We start from the raw sequence: 17309 nt of genomic DNA on the forward strand, positions 1-17309 counted from the left end.
GCAGTACAGGTAGTAGAAATTACTTTCCTCTTAATTGTACAAGTCTGAACAGCTGCTTTATGTCACTGTGTTCTGTTTACACTGTCTGTGGATCCCATTTTGAAAGATCGAAATCCTGTTCTTGGCTATAACAGCTGCTGTTGTTAGGTGTGCATTTCGTTTCTTTTGTTTTCCTGGTGCAGTTCTAATTTCTCCCCTTTTTCCTTTGAAATAATTAATTTCCTCTGGTTTTCTCCATTCCTTGTTTTCTCATGCCTTTTTTCTTTTCCATTCTAGAGGTCTTAACAGTGCTTTTCATAATGGTGAAGCACAGCAGAGCTTGAAGTTGGTTTAATTTCCAGTTTAGGAAACGATAATTGATGTGATTTCTTATGAGAATAGCCTAAATGAAACTATTTGAAAACACTGCACACTTTTGAGTAACTGGCATGAAAATGAAGCTTATATGGGACATTATGGAAGAGATGAAATTGTGTGATCCTCCGTTAAAAGATGGATGAGTTGAGGGTATATGTGCATCTTGTGTGGGGAGTCACTGACCATTGGAGGCAGCCACCCTCTCAGGACAACTGTCACAAGCTCCTTGTACCAACCAGCTCAGTATAAATAATTTTTACTGATCAGTTACCTAAGAGACATTGTTTGTCATGGGTCAAAAGACTCCTGTATAAAACTTCAGTGTTTCAGTTGAAGAAAATGATTCTGTGTACTCCTTCCATGTCAGATTGATATGTGATCAGCTTTGTGTAGGATCTAGTTTTGAGATAGCATGAACATCTTGACGCAAAGGAAAGGATATAGCAGAATCGTTATTTCTGGGAAAAGAGCACAAATGTAGATACTGATATGAACATACTAGCCATGGTTGACAAGCTTGAAATAGTCCAAGGGTATGTCCATGTTCTCAATAAGGTCAGAATGACCTCATGTTTGTTTAAAATAGTGTACTGGCATGACAACATCATTATTGTATAACCTTGTAAGTACCAGTATTTTAAAGAAGGTATTTTAGAACAGTGATAAAAGTTGCTTATTGACCTACTGAAAAGGAAGGATGAGTGTATGAGTGCAAGAGCAGGGGGAACTTCCTTGTGTTCCTTCAGTCAAGTACGTGCGGTTCATGGCTGCAGGACTGTGAAAATCATCTGCTGCTCTTCTGCAGAGCTCCTGTTCATGTCTCAAATTCCAGGAAAATTTGAACACCCCCTGTCTCTTGGCTACCCAGGGCAGCATCCGTTATATCTCTAAAGGCATGAAACCAAGAAGGGAAGGAAGAAGCACCTTTCTGCTAAGTGACCTGTGCTTTTGGTTTTTATATACAAGTATGTTTGTGCATTCAAATCTCTTATTAGCACATGTGCATTTTAAATTACACTTAGCAAGTATATGTTTTCTAATGTCTTTGACAGGGTTCATCCACCCATGAAAATATCTAGCACTTTCATGCTAGTTATGTGGGCCTCCTTTGTATTTCTACTCCCACTATTTTTTCCAGACCAGCAGACTGATGGGAAATCAGTCTTTTCTCCATTTTCTTCTTCTTTACTTACAGTTCAGGTTTCCTTTAGTTTTCCAGTGTTTTACTGCTGTAACTGAATTCTTCTTTGCTTCTATTGAGTTTGACATAATAGTAGTAAAGGCAGGTTTTAATCCTCAGCAAGGAGCTAAGTAGGAGAAAAGATTGGGCTGCTGGCCAAAATTAATGCTTTGCTGGATCCTTGCTGCTGTGTCAGCATGGAAATCTTGAGTACCCAGGTTTCCTTTCGCTGCATTTCCCTCCAAGAGGAATCAGAGTTCTAAAGATTTAATGCTTCAGGAGGAGGCAGATTTTTTTGATGCAACAATAAAAATGAAATAAATTTGTTATATGGAAGTACAATCTTAAGTGTGTGCAGAGATGGAGTGCCTGAAAAGTTCGGTTTTTTCTTCTACTGCCTCTAAATTGTATGTCCGTATTATTAGTATTTCTTAGAATACAAGCTGTTGAATTGAAGCATCCAATCTTATATTTCTTATGAGTGTGAGCCTAAGCTGGAAGAATTCAGAGTTGTATGAGTACCTCACCATCCTGCAAGGCTGAAGCTGCAGACCTCTGAACAACACTGAAATTTTGTCATTTATGTTTCACAGTGCCATTTGAGAATGAAAATTCTAATTTTCTTCTGACTTTACTTGGGTTTTTTTCCTCTTTTTCAGCCACTATAACAAGTTCATCAGAAAATGATGATCGTAGTGGATCCAGTTTAGAATGGAGTAAGGATGGGAGTCTCAGAGCTGGAAAACATCAAGGCATCAGTCATGACCGAAGAACAGATAATTGTTCACCAGTTGCAGAAGAGGAAGCCATTGGATCTTCTGAGAATTTGCCAAAGGAAGTACCAACAGGAGAGGGTCCCCTTCCTTATGCTCAGAGTTCTGCCTCTTTAATAATGCCTCGTCCAAACTCTGTTGCAGGTAAAGTCCTGAGGTCAAAACCAAGGATTTTCTTAATGATAGGACATTTCTTTTGAATCTTTGTCGTTAGTATAAAAGTATCTCTATAGGATAAAAACAAAAAAGCCTATGTTCTAAACTGAATAGATGAGCATTACCTAAGTTGTTTAAAACCCTCATCCAGAGGGCTTGTAACTGTGCTTTCTGGTAGGTATTGATTAGGTCAGGACTTTTGAAACACTTCAAAAGTCTACCAGTTATTCCAGGACTCTGCCTGGTGACACGTAGTGTTATCAGCAGGTATTACCTGAACCTGTTCTAACGCTTCTGACGTCGCTGATGTGGTTGTTCCCACAGTAAAAAAGGAAACTGTCTCAATGGGAGAACTGAGTGCCATTTAAATGGGGAAAAACCCAATTAAATCTTAGTGAACTTGATTGAAATGCATTTTGTAAATGTTACAACATGAATGACTTTGTTGCTATTGTCTAGAAAAACTTCTCTGTAAGTTACATGTGGATGAAGAACTGTAATAAATAATAACACTCTTTGTAACTTGTGTTGAGATAAAAATAAGCTTCAGTTCTTTAATACTCTAGCAACAAGTTCAACCAAATTGGAAGATTTGAGTTATTTGGATGGACAAAGAAATACTCCTTTACGAACTTCAATTCGCTTGCCTTGGCACAACACCGCTGGTGGAAAAGTGCAGCAGGAAGGTAAAGGCAGAGATATTTACACCTGCATCTGTCTGGCACAGTCATACAGTCCTTCAGTAGTTTGGAATGTGAATGGTCTGTGATCAGGTCAGCCCTGTCCCACAATGTTACTGTAGAATGCTCCTGACAAGTCACTGCATATCTGCGAATAAGATGCTTACTTACTCTTTTTCCTGCATTATGCTATGGTTTCGAGACTGAATTTGTGTGCATCTGTTACAACCAACAATAAAACCAGAAAAATTTAAGTAAACTCCTAGTAAAACTGATCTTGAGGATTGTATGTAAATACTATGCTGCCCTCTTTGATTTATGGCTTTTCACGGTCATAGGTTAATGCTGAAACAGCAGTTGTGTAACAGTACATTTGACTAATGAATCTTTAGAGCATTTTATTGGTGAATATTATTATCCCTGTAAATTTTAATGTATTTTATGCAATCAAACCGGAATTTTTCCCCAAGTCATCAGGTGTTTCCCAGATGTATAGATCAAAGTAATCAAAGGTGTAACTTCTGATCCTGTGACTTGAAAAGTACAGAAAAACAAGGTAGTAGGTTTTTTTGTATTACTTTAAGGGGTTTTTTTAAACAGAAAATTATGTTATTCTCTGTACCTTTTTCTGTTTCTCCGTAAATGTCTTTACGGATTTGAAGACCTAACACTGAGATGCTCAGCACATAGTTCACTCTAAAAAATGCTTCCCCATTTGTAGAATTATTAATGCATTTTTAAGAAAACTTTGGATTCTACAACTTACTATCAAGTTCAATTGTAAAAAAATAATCAGATTATACCTGTAGCTTCTTTCCTCTACAATTTAATTCATGCAAAAATTATGGAGATTACCTGAACTGAGGCAATCAGACATTATTGTTTTTGTGATGAAATGTCTGATTATGACTGATAGTAACAAGGCTTCTAAATGATGTTACCTTCTGAAACCATGCTGCTTGGTTGCATGTCAAGTTTCTTCTAATAAACTTTCCTCCCTGACATGTCTTTTCAGCTCGTTTCATCCCTTATAAGCCTCAGGACATTTTGCTGAAGCCGCTGTTGTTTGAGGTGCCAAGCATAACCACAGACTCGGTGTTTGTTGGAAGAGAATGGCTGTTTCATGCCATTGAAGAAAAACTGCAGAATCCTGACCCAGCAGAGAACAAGGGAGCTGTCATTACTGGAAATGTGGGATTTGGGAAGACTGCAATCATTTCACGGCTGGTGGCACTCAGCTGCCATGGAAGTCGCATGAGACAAATAGCTTCCAACAGCCCTAGTTCATCTCCAAAAAGTATGTTCCTTTTCTGAGTAATGGTCTGGGTTACTGTGCTGACGTCAGGAGTCACATGTTTGCTTTTTTGGCTTAAGGTAGTCAGGCCTCATCAAGTCTTTGGGAAACATTTTTTTCTTCCAATGAGCAAAGGAAGGAGTTAAAATTTTGTGTTCTGACAAATACCTTCAACGTGATACAATGTGGGTTCAGCCCATCAGAGAGGTGGTATCACAGAGGCAGTGTGCAGGATCTCTTCTTCTTGTCAGGCAGTGTGTACATCTCTGAGGATATGACTGCAGCATCTTTGTCTCTTATGAGTTTGGAAAGGGAGCAGTGAGTGTTTCTTTTCTGCTGTGTATCCGCTTTGTATGCTTTCCATAGAATTTTTGTAGAGGTGAGAATAAAGCTATGGAGAAACCCCTTGTGTCTTCTACTGGGATCCAAAGCATCCTGTCACCAGACCAGTCCAGTGCCTACATTAACTGGACGGATGATGAGACTGTTATTACTGCTACTTTCCCTACTGACACGTCAAATATCATTATTACTAATAATAACAATGATAAATTTCCCAAGAGTTCAGTCATTTATTAACTACTAGTTTAAATGAGGCATTGTATGTGTAATTTTCTGAAGGAAACTCTGCACATCAGCATGGCTGTGCTTTCAGTAATTCTATAGTTTTGATCTAAAAGTCAGTTGAGTTGTTTTAAAATTGTAAAGTTGCAAATGTGTGCCTGTATTTATCAGACTAGTTGCAGGCTTCCTTTAATGGTATTGCTCAGTTTCAATTTTTACTCCAGCAGTAAGATAAGCTGTGGTGTTTTCCTAAAAAGCAATCTGCTTTCAGCAAATTTGGTCTCTCTTGTATTTGTTGTCTTTTAAAAGCAGGTGGTGACTCCTGTCAGGAGATTCCCTTAAGCCAGTTATCCCCATGTGCCCCTCCGTCAGGTGACACCAATACAATGAAGACTCTGACTTGTCCTGGTACTCCTGACTACAAACCCCAAACAGGGGATTCTGTGAGATGCCTCGCTTCAAAGGTGAGTTTTCACTTCCTAGTAGATGTTCAGTGTGTTAGAACTCTCTAACATGGGGGTCAGTTTGCTTTGCAGAGCCCCCCGGAAGGCAGCGGGCAGTGCTGGAAGAGGGGCAGCACCTGGGCACCTCTGCATGATGGCTCTGTTTGGCTGGTGAAACCAGCTACCTGCCTCTTGTACCCATCAGGTGATCACCTGAATCCTGCTTGGTCCTAGGAAGAGTTACCTTAACAATTTCTCATCAGTTTTGTGTGGGTATGGGAGGTTGGGATCCTTTTCTTGCCAAAGGGGCTATATGTTCTCTACAGGGAGCTGCTCAGTGCTTCCAAAAGCAAAATTCGGGGTGGGGGGGAGATAAAATGTTTGGGCTTTGTATAATCCATCTATATGGTATGATACAGGTTGAGTCTGAATGTAGTTTTATTTTCCATAGTCTGAGAGTCTGAAGTCTTTTTGTATTAGATTACTGTGTTAGGTGTTTTATTTTTTGCCAAAATAGTAAAATCAATGATCATCTGAATTGCGTCTTTTATATGAATAATTGTAGGGAAAACATGAGATCTTTATGCAGTATTTAAAGTGATATATATTCATTTGAAGCAGTGTTATGAAAACCACTGAAGTACAGGCTTTTTATTCACTGTGAACACCATGTTTTCCTTGTGGTTTGTTTTGGGGTTTGTTTTTTTTTTTTTCCCCAAAGAAATATGGGTTATGTCCTGGTTTATTTTTAAGTAATACACAGCTTTGGAATAAAGCCACTTGTTGTGTTTCTCCATTTGCTTATGTAAGCATGTCTTTCTTTAATAGCTGTCTGTCATTTACTTTTGCCTGATGATGATCAAATTAGTCCTTAGGGCGTTACAGTGTGGGACATAGTGTTGTTAAATTACAGCTGCTAGGTTACCTAGTCAAACGTTCAGGTTACTTTTCTTGTGCTCCTTAGTTAATCAGCTGCTTAGCCACTGTATCAAATGTCCCAAACTCAAATTGTTAACATTTTCCTGTCAGAATCTGACACTGATTTCTTCTCCTCTCTGTGTGTCCCACAAGGTCAAAAACATAATTCATTGCCTTCGTCCCTGTGTTTGACACGGCCATCACAGATTGTTACAGCGTGGGATCTAACACTGAAAACTATTTTGTAGTTGAGAGGGAAATTTAATAGCACTCTATCATAACTGCACTAACTAGTAATCAACCGAAATACTGAAAGGGTAGTGCTTTTTATTTTTCAATTCTGCAGGTCGTTGCTTATCACTACTGCCAGGCTGACAACACGTACACATGTCTTGTCCCTGAATTTGTACACAGTGTGGCAGCTTTGCTTTGCCGCTCACATCAGTTAACAGCATACAGAGATCTCCTCATCAAAGAGCCTCACCTGCAGAGCATGCTGAGCCTGAGGTCTTGTGTCCAGGATCCAGCAGCAGCTTTTAAAAGGGGAGTGTTGGAACCACTTTCAAACCTCAGGAGAGGTACGTTAAAAAGGAAGTGACTTGGAAATGGAATCTAAACTGCATAAAGAGTGGAGAAAAGTATTAAAAATAAATAAAGCAGAGCATTCCTGGAGAAAGGGATTCCTTAATTGTGCTAGTTGTTTGTAACAATAATAGATAGATTTTGAACAGTTGATTCATGTTTTAATTAAAATTCTGTGAAACTTATTAAAGGTCATGGAAACCTTACTTTTTTGCCAGAATACTGAAAGATAGCTATCAGCTTGAAGTTAAGGCTGGCACATTCACATTAAAGGATTTTGTTTTAAGATGCATTTAAGTTTTGTCATATACTTTCTCTTTTAATTTTCTGGGCCTGAACATCTGCAAAGTGGATGTGGGTTTTGCTTGCTTTTAAAATGGATGTGGCAGTTTTCCAAGAATCACAGAATCTCCTGAGCTGAAAAGGACCCACCAGGATAATCCGTCCAGCTCCTGGCCCTGACAAGGACACCCCAACAATCCCACCCTCTGCCTGAGAGCGCTGCCCAAATGCTCCTGGAGCTCTGGCAGCCTCAGGGCAGTGCCCATTCCCTGGGGAGCCTGGGCAGTGCCCAGCACCCTCTGGGGGAAGAACCTTTCCTGATATCCAACATAACCCTCCCCTGATACAGGTGCAGCTATTCCCTCGATTATGGTGTGTAAAAGAAAGCATGTAGAAACATGATGTTTGTATTTAAAAAAAACCCTAGCAAACTCCTTTTGGAAACAGCTGCTTCCCAGCATATGCCAGCTTGAGCAGATACCTGATCTGTGGCAGAATGGGGGGTTGCCTACATATGAACAGAGCACATCATTCCTGTTAAAACTGTTTTTAATCTCCCCAGTGTTGTTTTTAATCTCCTAAGTAATGCTTAAATGCTGTAAGATGTATTGGTGTGCATAAAGATACATTTTTGTTACTTGACATTCAGAATTTGAGGAGAAAGATGTGTCACTTAATAGGAGAATGTGTTTTTATCCTTTCCTTTTTTATTTTCAAATTTCAGAGCAGAAGATTCCTGAGGAAGACTACATAATTTTGGTAGATGGTTTAAATGATGCTGAATTTCATAAACCTGATTATGGTGACACCATTTCTTCATTTATCACAAGTATAATCTGTAAATTTCCTCCCTGGCTGAAGCTCATTGTGACTGTAAGAACTAATTTCCAGGTAAAAACACCTTTCAAATTTTTCTTGCCCTCATAAACCAAATGATCATTTATATTGGTGCAACTTAAAGTCTCTTGCCTTCCTTCCTTCCGAATTCCTTCCTTCCGAATTCCTTCCTTCCGAATTCCTTCCTCCCTCCCTCCCTCCCTCCTTCCCTCCCTCCCTCCCTCCCAGATACAATATTGGAGGCCTTTTCCATTGTCAGTCACCTCATTGCATCTGTCAGTAGAGTTGTTAATACAAGAAATTACGGAATTTGAGTCTGATCCCTTGTACCTCAGGAGTGCAATGTTAAGGTGCAGGTGTGCTTCAGTACAGCCTCTGAGAGTTTATTTCTTCTCTGCCTGCTTGCCACTAGCACTCATAGTGTTTAACTGGCTTAAGACTATTTCTGAACTAAATCTTTGCATTTAAGAAGGGATTTCTGTAGGAAGGGATTTCTGTAGCAGGGACTGTTCCATCTCTGGAGACTGGAGAAGTGTGTCTTTGCTTAAAACATCTCACTAGTCTGAAAGTGCAGGTTTCTGAAATCCATTTAATTACATAAAGTGGAATAGAGTTCCTTTTTGTGTTGTGAAAGTCTGGAGATGTTTGTTAAACCCTTCTAATATATGATTCTATGTAAGAAGTTTCTGGTTCTCAAACTTTAATTTTTGAAAATTTAATGTTAACTTTAGAAGTTTTACTTTATGAAGTTTAAGTTAGAAGTAGTAAAAGAGTTTCTTTTAAATAAAGGTCTTTTGGATCTTTATTTACATAAACATAAAAGTGTTCTGTGTTACAGAAACATGAAAATATGTTCAGGTGAACCTGCTGAAGTGTCTGTGCTTGGTACTTGCCTTCAGGCACGTGGGGCTGGGGATGCGTGCACGCCACCTTTCTGGTACATTGTTACTGGAAGGTGAAATGATAAGGGGAGTCTTTTCCCTCCTGTCATTTGTGATACTTCTTAATAAAACATTCCTGCCTAATAGATCATTCCTTTTGCCTTCCCCTTTCCCTGGCCTGTCTCAAGGTCCAATTCTGATAACTGTTTTCCATTTCCTTAACTTCAAAGTGGTTATTTCTTGTCCCCTTCAATTGTTGAGTTTGGTCAGTGAAATATTTGAGACCTTCCTATGAAAAATGATAAAATGTAGAAATACTGTTCTACCTCTTACGAAGGGGCAATATTTGCAAAACCATCTCAGGGATACTGAATTCCTTTTTAATCTGGTACTCACTACAGAAGGGGAATGTAGCAGAGATGCATCATTGAGTTCTCAGTGCTGGAATACTGTAATGTCTTTGGTTTTTTGTTTTGTTTTGTTGTTTTCTTTCTTTTTTTCCCCCCCTCTCTCCCTCACAGGAAGTGGTAAGTTCACTACCATTTATCGCAATATCCCTGGACAATTTTCCAGACAACAAAGAAATTCACAATGATTTGAATGCTTATATTCAGTACAGAATTAATAACAGTCAGGAAATTATAAACAACATGTCTTTAAATGGAAAAGCTGATGCAGCTACTATTGGGAAAGTGAGTAACCACCTGATCATGAGAAGCCTGGGATCTTATCTCTATTTGAAACTCACTCTGGATCTTTTCCAAAAAGGTCATTTAGTAATCAAAAGTGCAAGCTACAAAGTTGTTCCTGTGTCTCTGTCAGAGCTGTACTTACTGCAGTGCAATATGAAGTTCATGACAAACTCTGCTTTTGAGCGAGCTCAGCCCATACTGAATGTGGCACTGGCATCCCTGCATCCCATGACAGATGACCAGATTTTCCAGGCTATTAATGCAGGACAAATAAATGGTGAACAACAATGGGAAGACTTCAGCCAGAGGATGGAAGCCCTGTCGTGTTTTCTAATCAAAAGACGTGACAAAACACGCATGTTCTGCCATCCTTCCTTCAGGGAATGGCTTGTCTGGAGAGCAGAAGGTGAAAATACTGACTTCTTATGTGAGCCAAGGTAAATAAAAACTGCAGTAATTCATGTTCAAATATCCAACGTTAGGTTTTGTATAATTGATTGCAACAATTGGTGAGAGGAAAGAGTAATGTTAAATATAAGTACAAATAATTTTTTCCAAAATGAAAACTTTTATATATTTAGGTGTAGATGTGACTCAAGATTCAAAGTTTACAATGCATAATTGACTCTGTAGAAGTCAGAAGTTTGCATCTGACTTTGCTACCTTCATGGAGAAATGAGAGTGCTATAGTGTTACTAATACTGCAAAATTGTTGAGAATCCTGTGCAGCAGCACCTTGTCTATGTAACGTAGAGTGCGGGAATAGAAGGAGCAGATTGTTTGGGCTTTTTTAAAAATAAAAATATTAAGACATTTTGTGCTGTAATTATATCCTGCTGGCATTGTTTCAGCTTATTCCAGCTCACTTTCTGTGACTTGGAGAGCAGGAGTTGGTTGAGTTGGAGACAGTGGCTGTTCCTGTTTGTCATGTCCTCACAGTTGGCTCCCCAGTATTTTTTTTTCATGTTCTTTGGGGTTTACAGTTTTTGGTTTTTACAGAAGAATAAATAATGCTGGTATTTAAAATTATTACTAACCCAAGACTTTCCAAGAGCTTTCAAGTGGCTGTAACAGAACCAGTTCTGTAGGTGGGACTGGGGGGTTGCAGCCTCATGGACCCCTGGTCCCGCCATGCTGGGAACTCCTGGCACTTGCCTCAGCAGCAGTGGGGGCTGCCTGGGCCCAGGTAAAGCTTCTGATTTTGGAAGGTTTTGTTCAGAAATGTCTGACAATGGGGTGAGAAGTCCCTTCCCACAACTTCCCCCCTCAACTGAAGAGTCCAGTTAGCATATGGCTAATTGCCCGGTTCCAATGTATAGTCTGATTAACGAATAGTATATGGTAACTTGTTTTCTCAAGGTTATGCCACTCTCACTGTTTCCTAGAACACTGACCACCTATAATGTAGGTGTAGAATTACTTAATACACATTTCATCTCAAATTTCACAAGTATTCAGATCTTATGCTTCTAAAAGGATTGGCTTCTGTCTTAGATGCCTGCAGTTCCTGGCTCTGAGAATGCAAAAAGGAGCAGTACGTAAACCAGTTCAAAGCTGACACAGGCCCCTTCTGAAGGGACAGCACAGAAATACCAGGAGTGTGTTTCATATTCAAAATTTGCCATTTTTAATTTTGCATTATTTTGTTATGGAAAGAATTCTGTTTAGATGTGATGGTATGTTTCAATAGTCTGACAAAGTTGAGCTGTTAGGAATAAAGATGTGTTAGAATATTTACTGAAATACAGTTATAAAAGTGGTTCTCTCAATCCTTTTTATTAGGAATGGACATGCTCTACTGGCTTTCATGTTTTCTCGACAGGAGGGAAAGTTAAACCGCCAACAAACCATGGAACTTGGCCATCATATACTTAAAGCTCACATTTTTAAGGTAAAGCTTGCAGCTTAGTAGGCTTTATGACCTTTATCACCTGAATGTGTTGTAGATATTCTCCTCTGACTTGCTTGAATAATTTGTTTGAATCTTATGCAAAATACTTGGTAGTGCTATCAATCCAGATTTTACTGCTTTTTAATATTGAGTTGTAGATTAAAATAGGATTTCTAATTCTATAGAGAGATTTCCTCTTATATCATTTCTGTTAGGGTCTCAGTAAAAGGACCGGAATTTCTTCCAGTCATCTCCAAGCCTTGTGGATTGGCTATAGTACTGATGGACTGTCTACAGCCCTGGCTTCTCTAAGAAACATCTACACACCCAACGTGAAGGTAAGAGCATCAGCACGGCTGTAGTCAGCTCTTTGTCTGGCACTGCTGCCGGCACTCGGCTGGTGAATGTTGAAGTCAGTGTAAACCTTCAGCAGAAAAGCATCTGGACCTGAACTCCTTTGTGTACTTTTGTAAGGTGTTGCTCAAGTTGAAATCAGTTTTCCTCGATAGTTTTGATGGAAAGAAGCGTTTTGCCTTTTTTCTGCTGCAGCTGTGCTCTGTAGCACAGGTGAGTGTGTTGGGTGCATTTTTGGGGGTTGGATGGCCCACGTGGCCTTGCTGGGCAGAGCTCATCGCTCTTTGCTTCTATGGGAAAGTGTCAGCTGTAAAAGGGGGAATACTGTGAGAGGAAAGGATTTAAAATACCACAACTTTGCGCTATTTGAATCCCCAGATGATGGATAGCAAAATCCAAGTCGGTCAGTTGGAATTTGAGCCAACTGCTAAGGCTTTTGATTGGAAATTTGTGTGTACATAAATGCACACATGCATGCTCTGGCCGGTTTTTTTTGAGATTTGCTTTTTATGCAGTCTGGTTCTCTCTTAACAGAGGTAGTTGCAGAGTAGTAGCAAATTACACACGCGATTGTGATGAGAGCATTGAGTTTCAGGGGAGAGACAAGTCTTTTCTTGGGAGTGCAGTGGTCAGTAATACAATATTATATTTACTCAGAGAAGATTTTAAACTGGTATGTTGCTATATATGTGTTAACATTGATGTCTGCCAGTAAAATCTGCATCAAAATTAGGGAGTAACAAATGAGTACCTGATCAAGATACCAAATTCAGACAAATCTGAGGAAAACACTGTTTTGTTTAAATTAAATTTTAGGTGAGTCGGCTGCTGATTTTGGCAGGAGCAAATGTGAATTACAGGACTGAAGTACTGAATAATGCTCCAGTGCTGTGTGTTCAGTCGCACCTTGGACACGAAGAAGTGGTCACTCTTTTACTAGAATTTGGAGCTGCTATTGATGGAACTTCAGAAAATGGCATGACAGCCCTTAGTTACGCAGCCGCTGCAGGTCACATGAATATCGTATCACTGCTGTGCAGAAAAGGTGCAAAGGTAAGCTGGTGCACAAAGATTGCAAACCCTGCAGCCAGAAGAGTCATACAAAGGTGTAAGAAAGCTGTTACTGATTACTTAAGTATATAATTATCAGGCATAGGCTTGAGTCCAGACTTCAATGAAGCATTTTCCACGCACCACTGATCACAACCCTCTGGCAGAGCCGTTCAGCCAGTTTTGAGTGCACCTCACTGTGCACTTCTACAACCTGCTGTCATCAGCTTGTCAGTGACTGTTACTGAGAGTGCTGGAGCCCTCTAAAGTCGAGGTCAAGGGCATCCCCAGCTCTCTTGACCCACCCTCTGGTCCCCTCAGAGCTGTCCTGCAGGCTAAGCATGATCTCCCCTTGGCAAGCCCATGCTGGCTGGTCTTGCTTACCTTGTCCTTCCTGTGTTTGGCAGTGCTCTCCAGGATTAGTTTTTCCATCACCTTCCCAGCTGCTCAGGTGAGGCTGTTGGGCCTGTAATTCCCCAGATGTTCCTCCTTGCCCTGGAAGTCAGGAGCGAGAGCTGCTCTCCCACAGCACTCTAGAGCGTCTCCTCTCCACAGCCTTTCACTGCACCCTTTCACCTCAGACGTTCTTTTTTCCCCCCGCTTCAGGCTGACTTTGCAGACAAGAAGGGCCAGTGTGCTTTGGTCCATAGTGCGCTGAGAGGACACTGCGAAATCCTTGAGTTCTTGCTCGGCTTGGTTTGGGTGAGTCCCTCCCGAGAACAGGATTCACTGAGGAAGCGCCAGGCACTGCAACAAGCTCTCACAGCAGCTGCCAGCATGGGGCACTGCCAGGTGGGTTGGGAATTCAGGTACTTCCAGATCTGTTTGAAATCATCAGAACTGTACACCAGTGCTTGCAGCTGTTCTTGAAAGAGGCTGGGAAAGAACTGTTGAAACTTCTGATATTTATTGTAGTATGTATTAGCAGCTGGTTGAAATGCTCTAGCTGAGTATCCTGTAATAGTTTGCTTCAGGATTTGTTTATATGTAATTTTCTGTCTACTTTTTCCTCTCTGTTCTTGGAAGTTGTGCTAAATCTCTAGTGGTGGTGATGATTTTCTGTATCACTGATCCACCCAAGTATGTTTCTACTTCAGGTTGAATATTTTCTTCCAATTTTTCATTGCATGCAATCACACAGGCTTTAGTTTTTAGTTTGATGCACATGTCAAGTTACAGACTTCAGCTCAGTGTCACTTTAGACAGAAATTTGGAAAGGAGCACTAAAAGTAAACACATAAGAAGTACTAAAAATGCTTTACATATTTAGGTAATACAAGTATGTCTTCTGCTCATTGGGAAAATAAACTGTAACCTTCATAGAAAAGTAATTGGTAAGTAAAGATACTTGAATAAAGATCACACTAGGCTAGAGGAACTTGTTACATAATAAGTGATGTACCAAAGTGGAAACAATCTCTTCAATAAAGCTGTTTGGATATTTACTTCTTTTAAATCTACTTTTAAATTCTTATAAGATCAAGAGTCTTATCTTTGAAGTTATTTAGATGATCCAAATATAGAAATGTCTATGTGCAGTTAATTTATTATGTGGTATATAAGCTGTCACTGTCTTGCGATACAAAGTTGAGGATTCTGAACTATGGTTAACTTGGATGAATGGGTAATTCCTTCACTCTCATGAAAGTTCTTGTTTGCTGTCCACTGATTAAATGAAAGCAATCAACTCCTGAATATCAGCAAAACAGATCAATTTAATCATAAATACATACCTGAAAATGTCCATCTTTCTCTATTTTTAAGACATTAAGAAGCTTTATTCTTCTTAGCTAGAAAAAAGATCTGTGTGTTTCATGAATTTTAATAAATTATGGCCTAGCATTTTGAATTCTGGGATTTTCCATACATTGTATACAACAGTTTTCAGACAGCCTGAAAACACCCAGATCGTTTCTCCTTTCCTGCCTTTTTTCCTGTAGCATCCAAACATTGTTAGTGTGATTCTCCTCCCTCACCTGTTGACTGCAGCCTCTGTGACCATGTGCCCAATTAGAAAATCTGTTAAAACAACCACTAGAAAAGGTTTTAATTTAATAATTTTTAACAGGTGGTTTCAAACCACAGATTTCCTTAATATAATAGAAACACAGCAAAACTTAATTTAAAGCTTATTTCAGCTTTAAAAATTACCATTTATCAACATATGCTTAGACCATTCTGGGAAGAAATTTAGAAAAACAGTTAAGGTATAACCAATGTGGAAGGAAAAACTAGGTATCACCATTTTACAAAATCCAGGCAAATATTCTCATTTTTGCTCTCTTGTTTTAGATTATATGGAATTTCATCACTGAACTGGGATGCTTTATTTTTGGCATTGTTTGATTATTCTGTTATATATAAGTCACATGGGAGCTCATTAAATCATACTCATGCTGAACAACCGATTCACAGAAGGGCAGTAGGCTTTTTTTAAATAATTAAAAATGTTTTTCAGTAACATTCACTTGCCTTCAAGTCATTCTAAAATCCTACTGAACTTGTTGTGAGTGATACCGATTTTCTTTTCTATTGATTATATGCATTGAGAGGGAAGCACTCTCACTTATTTTACGTCGTTTATCTCTTGCTGTATCGTATAGTGACAACTGATGCTCTTGTGGCTCAGCACATCTCTGCTCACTGTTTTTGGCAGGTGGTTCGTTACATCTTGACAGTTGAAAGGGACCATGACATGGACATCAATGACACTGATGCCTTGTGGGGAGAAACAGGTATTTCCCTTCTCGTATGTTTCCTAATTAGGGTTGCTGATTTAAGAATAAGGAGTTTTTAATCTTACTTTTTAAATTTAATTTTCTATAATAAAAATAATGGAAAATACCAGTTTTAATAATAAAATGCAGTTTTATGAGTACAGAGTTTGAACTTACTGAATCTATTAATCTCAAGTATTGGAGAACTATTTTATATTAAAGCTACTGTAAATTACTGACTTTTTAACTAGATGAAAAATTGTGGAAATACAGTGCTTATGTTTCAGTGTGGGTTTATTCTAATTAGGCAGTGGAAGAAAAGACCTGCCTTTGGACATCTGGGAGAGGCCAAATGTAGTTTTTAAGGCAGACTGTAATCCCTGCACTGGCAGTTCCCTGCTGTGCCTTGTGAGGGGCATCTCCATTCCATGCAAACAGCTGAGGGTGGGGAAGCAGCATTGGGAGGATGATCAGTGGCCTCTCACATTCTAGAGAAGCAGACGTGCTTCACTCCTACACATGTACAAAACCCTTGTTGCAAATCCAGTGAACTCCAAAAGACCTTCATCTGTTTCTAAATTATTTTTGTTCTTCAATATTTTTCTGTCAGTGTTTTTAATTGAAATCCTTGCATAATGCATTGGGAATCTTTACTCATTCAGGAAGCGAACTCCCTGAAAGGGGGATTTTTGCACAAGACTTGACTCTTTTGCTTGTAATGCTGATATCCGTAACATTTACCTTCCAGTTGTTCGGCTCTAAACAACACAGTGAAGTTTCATTGAGTGAGGAGGGAATGCTAAAAAAAAGAAAAATTTACTTCTTCCTGCAGTGTTTGTGATTTCTTATACTTCCAGTGTTCATTGGAATTTTAAAAAAAAATACTGCTTGATGATGTTTGAAAATGCTAAAAAATGGGTAAAGGTTCACAATTCACAATTTGACCCACTTCTTACTACTTCTTAGTAGAAAATGCAAGTTATTAGGCTTTAGAAACTGGAGGGGCAAGTCCTTTGCTATTCTTGCATAAGTCACACATGGACTCATTTTCTAAACATTGTTGGCATGACTGGTGAGGCTTCAACACAAATAACAAAATTTAAATTTCAAGTTCTGTTTAAAACACGATATGAGCAAAACAGAAGAGGGGGGGAAAAATCATGATGGGGAAAGGATTTTCTTTTTTTTGTTCTTTCCAGCTTTCAGTAAGTGTCACAATTAAAAGCTGAAAGAATGGGGATTCAGTAACACGTATTGTGCATGTGTCCAAAGGCCAAATAAGCCAAAGAGCTGATGTTGATGCAAATACTTTCTCTAGCCCTGACAGCTGCTGCAGGAAGAGGGAAGCTGGAAGTGTGCAAGTTACTTCTTGGGCATGGAGCGGCCGTGACAAGAGCCAGCAGGAGGGGCGTTCCCCCGCTACTCTGCGCAGTCCGGCAGGGCCACTGGCAGGTCTGGCACAGCTTTGGGGATCCTTTGGGATGTGGTCCCTAATTCCTCCCATCTCTAGTTTTGAAAATAATTAGTGTCAATTTTCTAATATGTGTTTGCATCAGCTTCAGAGGGATGTGCTCAGAAGCTTCATTTCCAAACCCTTTGTATCCCTTGAAATAACTTAAAAAGCACATTGGCTTCACAACAGTCTCAGTTATAATGTA

At 39.4% G+C, this 17309-nt stretch overlaps 1 protein-coding gene across 10 annotated transcripts in view; it reads left to right on the forward strand.

The window, feature by feature from the left end:
• The window catches only part of TANC1 (tetratricopeptide repeat, ankyrin repeat and coiled-coil containing 1), a 64648-nt gene that overhangs the window by 39717 nt on the left and 7622 nt on the right, over window positions 1-17309 (forward strand). For 6 of the 10 annotated variants that reach the window (XM_069021418.1, XM_069021409.1, XM_069021414.1 and 3 more), the window contains 14 exons: window positions 2197-2454; window positions 3033-3152; window positions 4162-4443; window positions 5314-5468; window positions 6712-6943; window positions 7954-8120; window positions 9469-10076; window positions 11422-11530; window positions 11746-11868; window positions 12005-12097; window positions 12701-12937; window positions 13541-13726; window positions 15591-15669; window positions 16970-17103. In XM_069021418.1, coding sequence (XP_068877519.1) covers window positions 2197-2454; window positions 3033-3152; window positions 4162-4443; window positions 5314-5468; window positions 6712-6943; window positions 7954-8120; window positions 9469-10076; window positions 11422-11530; window positions 11746-11868; window positions 12005-12097; window positions 12701-12937; window positions 13541-13726; window positions 15591-15669; window positions 16970-17103 — 2783 coding nt within the window. The remainder of the gene's footprint in view (window positions 1-2196; window positions 2455-3032; window positions 3153-4161; window positions 4444-5313; window positions 5469-6711; window positions 6944-7953; window positions 8121-9468; window positions 10077-11421; window positions 11531-11745; window positions 11869-12004; window positions 12098-12700; window positions 12938-13540; window positions 13727-15590; window positions 15670-16969; window positions 17104-17309) is intronic. The other 4 variants (XM_069021416.1, XM_069021419.1, XM_069021410.1 and 1 more) reach the window with 3 other exon arrangements.

The sequence above is a fragment of the Aphelocoma coerulescens genome, chromosome 7, assembly GCF_041296385.1.
Source record: "Aphelocoma coerulescens isolate FSJ_1873_10779 chromosome 7, UR_Acoe_1.0, whole genome shotgun sequence".
Taxonomy (NCBI): domain Eukaryota; kingdom Metazoa; phylum Chordata; class Aves; order Passeriformes; family Corvidae; genus Aphelocoma; species Aphelocoma coerulescens.